This window comes from Stegastes partitus, unplaced genomic scaffold (assembly GCF_000690725.1).
Source record: "Stegastes partitus isolate 25-593 unplaced genomic scaffold, Stegastes_partitus-1.0.2 Scaffold486, whole genome shotgun sequence".
Lineage (NCBI taxonomy): Eukaryota > Metazoa > Chordata > Actinopteri > Pomacentridae > Stegastes > Stegastes partitus.
In genome coordinates, this window is record NW_007578217.1 from 188,121 (window position 1) to 197,478 (window position 9,358).

Genomic DNA, 9,358 nt, shown 5'->3' on the forward strand with positions numbered 1-9,358 from the left:
CGTGTTGACACGGTGTTTGGAATTTTTGGGGGGGATTCCGGAGGATTTGGGACTCAAACTGTCTCAACGTTTGAACAACGAACAACACATATTATATTATATTATATAACCAACGATATGCAAAATTAAAGCAACCCTCTGTTTATAAAATAACATCAAGACAATTAACAGAGTGACTGAAAAACCACAGAAGAAAAACAAACGTCTTCTTTCATTTTAAAGCAAAAATATTAAGTATTTATGTAAGTATTTGGTGCTTTTATTAGCAGCTTTTCTACTATTATAACCCATGTTTTGGGACATTAAACCAACTATTTAAAATCCACTTGAGATCTGGGAGATTGTGCCAGGACTTTCTTCACAATATAGTGATAGTTTATAGAAAACAGTTGCTTATGCGTCCCTGCAGGTTCACACAGTCGTCCTAAAACGTATTCACACCCTTCCATTAAAGAAAAGGCAAAATTCACAAAAGTCAATTAAATAACTAGAAACTGAAAAAAGTAAGAATAAATAAAAATTTGCTAAATTAGAATTTAGTGAAATAACACATTGCTTTTGAATTGTGGTCGAAAAGAATAATTTATAAAAAAGAAAAAAAACTGTTCCGGACAAATTAGAGCACTTTGCTGATGAGCAGAAAACACCTGATGGCAGTGATTGGCTCAAAAGCTTGTTCAATGAAATATTAATTTACGGGTCCCATCATGCTTGTTTGTTTGTTTGTTTTTTTAATATTTCTGTTGAACCAAAATTCAAAAGCAACATCATGATTTTAATTACATTTTTATTTATTACTACTTTTGTCAATTTCAACTTATTTCAGCGACAGCTGTTATTTTTCCTTCTTTAATGGGAGGCTGTGAATACATTTGAGGACGATTGTAGATCCTCACATTCAGTGTTATCACTGTGGTTGTGTTCTACCAGAAAGAAATATGAGAATGACTTGTTCATGCAGTGCCCAGCAGTTCAGCACAAAACCATCATAAGCTGTGTTTGGTGAAAAGCAGCGCGACATCTCTTGCAACAACAAAAGAAACACCACACAGCCATTTACATGTACACCTCCCTTTTGAGACACGCAGAAAAAAAAGTCTTACAACTAGCAAGAATTAAAGAAAAAACAAATAAAGGCACGGCTGCATTATGCAGGTTCCTATGGCTGAGTATCAGGTCATGTTTGTGCTACAACACCGACTCCGTTCATGCTTCANGGAAAGAGTCACACCTCACAAGTTGACGGGATCGCTTCCTTTAGGGTTCCTTACACAGGAAATCCTGTCTGTCTGAATCTGTGTCAACTGTTCACTACAGCTTCAAGGTAGAGATTCTCAGCCATGGTGCTAGCTGTTCATTTGGCGCGTGGTGCGTCTTCTAGCAAACACAAAACACCGTGCGGACATTTTTACGAGGTAAAAAAAGAGAGTGTTTAAAATCTCACCAGTCATTTCAGCTCCAAAGTTCTAAATCTTCTACATCATTCCGGAGTGAAGGCTCCATCTGACCCATTTGGGAAGTGCATCACTGGAATAGCTTTTTGGGCCTATAATTTACACTTTAAACACAATAAAATTTTGAAGGCCTTGGACACCCGATGCCAAACTCAAGTAGATGATGTCATTTACTTTAGCTGATCAGCGCTCTTTGCACTGTGGCCCAGCTTGACTCCGTATTAGCCTTTCTGCAGGCATTAGGGTGAGATAAATTGCACCTTTATCATCCTTATTACTACATGACATGCTGTGTAGCTATGCCCACCTTCAACCTCAGCAGAAATCTAATTAGCCACAAAGAACTGAAGCACCTGTGTGGGAATGCGGGACCTGTAAACACAAACATCTGCATTTAGTTCATCCTCTGAATTGGTGGTCTTTAGAAACCAGTAAATCGAATTTCTATTTACCAAATCCAAACAGACAGATGGCATTCTGACAATACTTATATGTCCACCCTAAGAGCACAACAGGGAGTTGCCATTTGGATTTGAGGATTCCTCAGTCTCCCAGAGAATAAGGAGTCCCTCGCCATCTTCTGCTGTGGTCCAGCGTGATGGACGGCGGCCTTGTGCAGAGCGGTGCGGGTTATTATACGGCGCGTCCCAATAAATCAGGCAGCCCGCTGTCTTTTTTTTTCTCAAGCAGTAGCAGAGCCAAGCCTTCATCTGCCATCAACCTCCACCAAACAGCCCAGAAAGAAAACGGGAGGGAGAAACAAAAGAACGCCGAGGCACAAAGGTACAGAGATGCTGGAGGGAAACACGGAGGAAGCTCATAACACACATTCACAAAATTCCCTGATTGCACTGAACTATATGTGGGATAATACGAGGCAGATGGTCCGCAATGCTAATTAGAAGTCTGTTTGCCTTTCCTATCATTACATCTACGTGTTGTAGAAGTGCTGCACGCTTTGTTTACAGCGGTGAAGGAGGAAAAAAAAAAATAGACGGCAGACCTTTTGACTTTTTTTAAGATCTGACAGAAACCGACCAGAAGAGCTGTGGGAGTGAATTATAGCAGGGATAGATAACAATGAATGTCCTCATACTCCCAGAATGACTGCCAGCGCTAATATATTTTTAATTACTTGATAATACTCCTTCTGCCCTTTTAGCATTTTCGTTTCTTGCACTCAGGCGCTTGCATAATGCCGAACAGAAGTCTGCACTGTCTCCCTGTCGAAACATCTGCATAAAGAAAGCAGATGGAGCGCTGTGCAACATAAACAATGCATTTTTTTGTGCCTTTTTAAGAAAAGACATCATCTCTGGTTATGTAAATAGACTCTCCAGTTTAATATCTGATCACCAAGACAAATGTTTACATCCCACCGCTGCAGATCACCTGAGGAGGAACCATCCATCTTGACTGCACACACACACGCCACGAACATGCAAATACGTCTGAAGCCCTCCTGACACGCTTACCCACAACATAATTAACTGGTGTACTGTAAATCACTGCACTGGAGTGAAACCGGGGGAAATAAATAGGGAAATCATGCTCCTAAAAAAAAAACCCCGAGCTAACGCAGACAGGTTATAAGACCAAGGGTGAGTCATGCTTTGTTTTGTCCCCTTTTAAACCAATGCCTGGGAATTATTTTCTACATTAACCATCTGGACAGCTTTGAAAAGGCTAATCTAGACAGGAGGCAAAGAAAACTGCAAAATACTTAACCACGGAAAACAAGAAGAGCACACAGGTAGCAGCATTAAAGACAGAGTCACAAGACATCTGATGCATATTATCAGTCATTTTATGGGTAAAATTTAAAAAAGCACCCAGACTGCTTTGCAAATCGGAAATGGCTTTCAGTCCTACTCTCGTGTCTTTTTTCAATGAATTCCTAAGTAGAAAGTGATGACTGGCAACAGCTCAGGGATAGCATCTCATACTGAGAGGTCTATGAGGTTAACCCCTGTCAAAACCAAGCTGTCAGCGCTCATAAGCAGCGCTCGGGTTGTGGTTGCAGGAGTAAACAGAGCCCATGTCAAAAGAAGTCCTTTGGCTGTGGAAGGACCAGAGAAGCCTCCGTTTAGCTCGCTTTTCTGCGTGTCCTCGAGCTGCTGCTGCTGCTGCTGCTGAGCATAATTTCGCCAGCTGTTAATAAGAAAGAAATAAGCCCAACAAGAGATCCTGCAAGTTAATTAAAGATCGATCGAACTGCATGAAAACGCTTCGTCTGGGCTGTGAAAATTAGTCGAGACACGCACACTGACGCAGCACCCTGCGCCCTGCAATGTCCTCTGTTCTGACTGTCGAGGGGTCTAAGGGGAAAATGTCACCGTTGGACAAAAAAAATTGGAGTTGCCATAGAAACCACATGTTGTACCGGCTCCACAAATTAAGAAAGGAAGTCGTGAGTCCGGATATTACTGACTCACAGCATCTGTGGATGCGTTTCATTCAGTAAACCTCAGACAGACAAAGCACAGCCGACTAGCCGGACAGATAGGGGATGTTTGTGAATCAAAATGCGACGGTATATATATAAATTGCTTTGTATTTGTTTGTTTGTTCATTTGTTTTCGATAAATGTACAGGTGTAGAATAAAACAAACAATCTTGATGCTATCTGTTGGATTTGTTTTTTAAGAAATATTCACGAGATTACCTACATACCAACTGTTTAATGTCAGCGCCCTCTAGTGGTCAGACTATGTAATGAATCACGTTTTTCTGTAACCTAATTCTGTATCGTACCATAAGCTTAGCATTTCTTACACTTCTTACCAGCCAATACACTGTGAATTCAGAAAGTAATCACACACATTCCCCTTTTGCTAAATTGCTAAAAGTTCTGACCAACAATTGATAACCTATAATGACAAAGTACAAACAAACTTAATTCATGCAGAAGCCCCATTGGCAGCAGTTTTGAGTCTTCTGGAGTAAGTCCCTACAAGCTTTGCACACCACAATCTGAGAAGTTTATCCCAATTTTTCTCGGCAGATTCTCTCAAGCTCTTCCAGATTGAACGGGAAGTGTCTGTGAACTGCCATCTTCAGGTCTGTCGACAGAAGTTCTCTGAAGTTTTTTTATTTGGTCTCATCAGACCATAAAACCTTTTTCCACCTTCAAATGCAGTTTGACAAACTCCAAGCAGGCTGTCTAACGCCATTTACTCAGAAGGCAGACTTCGGTCTAACTACTCCACCATAAAGACCGGATATACGAGGTGCTGCTGAGGCGGTTGTTCATTCAGCAGGTTCTACCATCTTCTCGGATTCTTCCCTAACTGAGGCTATTCTTGCTTGGCTACGTAGCTTGTCGAACTCCAGGGAGAGCGGTGTCGGTTCCAGAGTCATCCCATTTCACAATTGCTGAGTCCAGCACTCAAAGGTTAAGACACGGTTTAATACCCTCACCTTGATGTATGCTTCACCTGTGTTTTACTGTAAAGGTCAACCTATGGTACCTTTGACTTCATGGCTTGGTTTATATCCTAACCTCTTGCACAAAAGGTGTGTGCTTTTAGGAAGTATGTCCAAACAATTCACCAACAATTCAGAATCCAACCGAGATCACATCTAAGAGAATAACAGCACAGCAAAGGGGCTTCACACTTCTGTGAATAAGACGTCTCGGTTTGTGATTTTTTGATAAACTTGTAAAAAAAAAACAACAAAAACAGGTCTTTACTTGGAGCTTCAGTAAAAAGAGACTTGTCTTTTAAGTTTTAAAGACGTTCCACTTCTCATCCAAAAGGCTTCTTCAGTTCACTGAGGAGGTGGAAGCCTCCTGGATGAAAGGTGAAATGTCTTCAAAACCTTAAAAAAAAAAAGAGGTTCAGTTGCTTTTAACTGAAACTCCTACAAAAACCATGACCTAGATGACTGAGAATTTATTTCAGTTTGTTTTCATTAGCGTTTATTAAATGCGGACCAATGGACAAAATTGGGATTTCAATCCATTTCAAATAAAATCTACAACTCAATGAAGCATGCAAAAAAACAACATCCTGTACACCCTTAGCTGAGACTGGCTCTATGACATGGATGAATTCATGAGGGGTGAATTTTCATTGATGATTTATTAACCGCATTGTTCAAATTACAGCACAAAAGCATGTCCACTGTCGGATTTCTTTCCACCATGAAAGGGACCAGCTGCAGTGTGATTTTCCCAGAGCTCAACATCGACTAGACAGACGTTTCCCCCCCAACCAAAGTGCATACGAGGACAGAGATGCTAGTGGCAATAAAAAAAAAAAAAAGATTCAGTGGCTCAACGTCACTGAAGGAATGCAAGTGATGGAGGAAAACAATAATCTTTAATGGCAGTGACAAAGAGACGGACTTCAGGGCTGATACCTGATCCATATAATAAGGTCGGTCTCAATGTAAATACCCATCCACGGCGTCCCTAGTGCACTGAATGATCTACGCCATTAAAGATCCATCAGGAACCAAGGTAGGAAATGAAAGATTACCAGCGATAATGTTGTTGGTTTCACCGGCCTGTGAAAAAGTTAAAGAGGTTCTGTTTTGTTTTGTAGGAAATAAGCCTCTCAGACAGAGACATGGTTGGATATTTGTGTTATGGAAGCTAAGCCTTACTAATTGTACCCTTTTAGAATTTGTAAAACTTTAGATTATGCTGGTAGATTATCATACGAGGCTTGCGAGGCGCTTAATAAACAATTCAACCCTGGATTCTCTAAAGCACCGAATCACAAAACATCATGTTTTGGCGCTAAGAGCACATCATCTTCAGGAGGAACACTGCTACAAAACAGCACACACACACAAACACACACACACTCAGCCAAAGACCACATAAAGCAACATAAAGGACGGCCCGAGTGCACAGTTCCTCCTCCTCCTGAATCCGACCAACACTAAAGGCCCTCGTATGCTTCTGTCACCAATTATGTGCTCTATAGCTCAGGTGCTACTGCTGTGCTCATGTGTTTAAGAATGGATGTGCTGACTGTGAGGAGGAGGAGGAAGGAGGGAAGGAAGGAGGGAGGGAGGGAGGAGGAGACTCTGCTACTGTAGCAGTGCATCAGCAGAGGTGAGACTACAGCCACTACATCACTGTTTGCAGACTGGGGAGAAGGGTGACGGACCCTCTTGGTAAGTTTTCAGCACCTGCAAAGAGCATCTTCTGTTTCCATCTGCACTGAAGTGGTGGAGATATGAACACGAGGAAGACAGAGAGAGAGAGAGCGAGGCAGAAGGTGATGCTGCCAAATCAGTGCACATGCAGAGACTAAATGTTTAGCACAGTTGAGCCCTTTTTTCCTCCCCGAACGCTGATGGCTGAAGGGCAGCTATGTCGGCCAGCGTTACCCCAGCTGCCTCGCGCGCCGCCAGAGACAAACAGACCTACAGTGGGCTATAGTATGTGTGTCATTAGTGCTGACCCAGATGCTCTGGAATACTGACTGTCCTGTGACTGCACTGCATTCCCAGAATAACTCCCCACAGCTCCTTTCAGACAATGATAACGTTTAATAACCTCCTTCATGGAGATGCAGCCCTAATGAAATGCCAGCAGAGGAACAAAGGGGAAGTTGAACCAGGAGACAGTGTTGAGGCTGAGATTTTTTTTTCTTTTTTTTGGGAGGGGGGAGAAGAGAGAGTCCGGCTGTGGTTCTGTGCTGTGCAATCTGATCAGTGAGACAAAGGAGCTGACTGGCTTCAGGTGGAAAGATTAGTAGGTGAGCGAGTTACATCACAGCAGAAGAGCGGTGCAGAACCAACACACAGGTCTCTGAAACATCATGTCATGTGAGTGCAGACAGAGAGAGAGACTTAATCCTGACTAACAGCCTTTCTGGACCTATTCCCTGACAGCGTTCCATTTCAGTGCAATGACTGCGCGTCACACAGCATATGGATGGAGATTATAAGTGGCTGGCTCGAGGATAGATGAAAGATAGAAGTTTTTTCTCTGATTTAGTGAAGCCATTCAGCTCCATCCACACAGCCGCTGTGATTCATGCAGCCAGCAGCGAGCAGAGGATTACAAAACGTCGCCCTGTGTAAAACAAAAGATCCATTTTCCACCCCGTATGTTCTGATTTCTCCACGGTGGCTGTCACATGCACTGGGAAGGTGGAGGGAGAGGGAGAGGAGAGGGAAGGCAGGGGAAGGAAATAATAATAATAATAATAATGCAATAAATCAGCATGTGTCTCAGCAGGCTGGAGCAGGCAGATCATCGGCTGTGCTTACCCTCTGCGGCCAAAGCGCACCGGACAAGAAGTAAAAGCACAGCCACAGACAGCAGACAGTTTGCGAGCATCCCCGCTGCTCCGACTCGCAACCCGGTCCTCAAACACCTCCCCTCTCCTCCGGCATCCGTCCTCCGCGGCGAGCACCCACCGGGGTCCGCTCCGGGGTGACCTGTCCGCCCACTCCTCAAACCGGGAGCCATATCCAGTGGATAAGTTGCTGAAGTTTCGCTCGTAAATAATACATCGGGATCGATCCTCGTGCGTGAACGGTTGGGGAGGGGGGGATTGGGGGGGGAAACACGGCCGTCCCGCGGTCTCGTCGTGTGTCCAAGGGCTGGATGGGGAGGTTGGAAAGGGGGGGGTTGGTGGAGAGAGAGAGAGAGAGGGAGAGAGAGAGAGCCAACTGAAGGGAAATTAAGAAATGCGCCCTATCGCTCCGCTGCGCTCGGTCCACCCATCAGCCGCTCCGTGTGGCGCAGGGCTGCGCGCACACTGTGCCAAAGGTTTGACATTTAGCGGTTGGCGCTGAACTAACCCCCGGTCAGACCCGCACAGGATGGATGGCTGCATTCAGGTGTGCTCGGCTGACATTTAGTCACAAATTTAAAACCCTGCAGCTGCCAGTGGGTGGATAAGTCTGCTCCCAGCCCAGCTCCCCCCTCCTCCTCCTCCTCCTCCTCCTCCCTTCCTCCCTTCCTCGGTCAAATTGAGCAAATTAGCCTCTGCGTTAATTGTTGGGAGAAAAGTCAGAGCTGAGCAGCCTGCAGGACGACCTCTGCTGGGGGACTGCGAGACTAGACAGAGGCTCAGGTAAAACATTTAACTCTGGCCTTGCTTATGCTCATTGTGGATTAAAATTTAAAGGAACATGTGGCAGAGCTACAGCACTAACAGGTCGTCTGTGCTGCCTGCCGTCAGAGCCACGGTGATCTGTGGCAGAACATGCAAATTGTGGAAGAAGCACCGGTGGCTGTTGTAGCTCTTCACCTCCACAGGATGTCAGGCCAGACCCACAAAACGCACTGGAGGTGAAAAACTGCAGATAAGAGACACTGAAAGCTGCAGTTATATCATGTCAAGGACCTTAAAGTCAGGTTCAGAAGCAAACACACCTCCACATCCCGACAGAAAGCACCACATTTTAAAGGAATATTCCCTTTAATATTCTAATATATTCTCATATGATACTTTTCTATTAAAATATGAATATTCTTACATAATTTAATATCCCCTTTCAATTTGTATTACACTGTTTTAAAATAAATATCTACAGTATTCCCAGCACTTGGAAGTTTTCCCCTTTTGATTGCTTCTCAGCACTGAATAATTGTTGGTTTAATTTGGATTTCTGTGACAAAAAATATCTAAAAAGAAGATTCTTTCGTATCAAATCAAAACCTGTTTCTACAAAGTGAAGCCAATCCAATACAATTCTAAGATGTACAATAGAATAGTTGCACTCCATTGCAGATATTCACCTCCGAGTTATTCACATCATTTACCAGAGGTGCAGGGTGTTGGTGCCACAGTCGGTGAAACGGAGATCATCTGAGGGCAGCGACTGCAGCGTTAAGACGCCGGCATCTGGAAGGTCGAGTAACTGGTGAGTCAGTGCTGCTGGTTATAAATACACTCTGAAGACAAAAGAGCACTCCAGGCAACTCAGTG

The 9,358-nt window shown here is 43.8% G+C and overlaps 1 protein-coding gene across 1 annotated transcript in view; it reads right to left on the bottom strand.

The window, feature by feature from the left end:
• Positions 1 to 7,890, bottom strand: part of kiaa1549lb (KIAA1549-like b) — a 68,759-nt gene extending 60,869 nt beyond the window's left edge. The window contains exon 1 of the mRNA XM_008287079.1: positions 7,689 to 7,890. Within this exon, the coding sequence (XP_008285301.1) occupies positions 7,689 to 7,890 (202 nt within the window). The remainder of the gene's footprint in view (positions 1 to 7,688) is intronic.
• Positions 7,891 to 9,358: the final 1,468 nt, after the last annotated feature.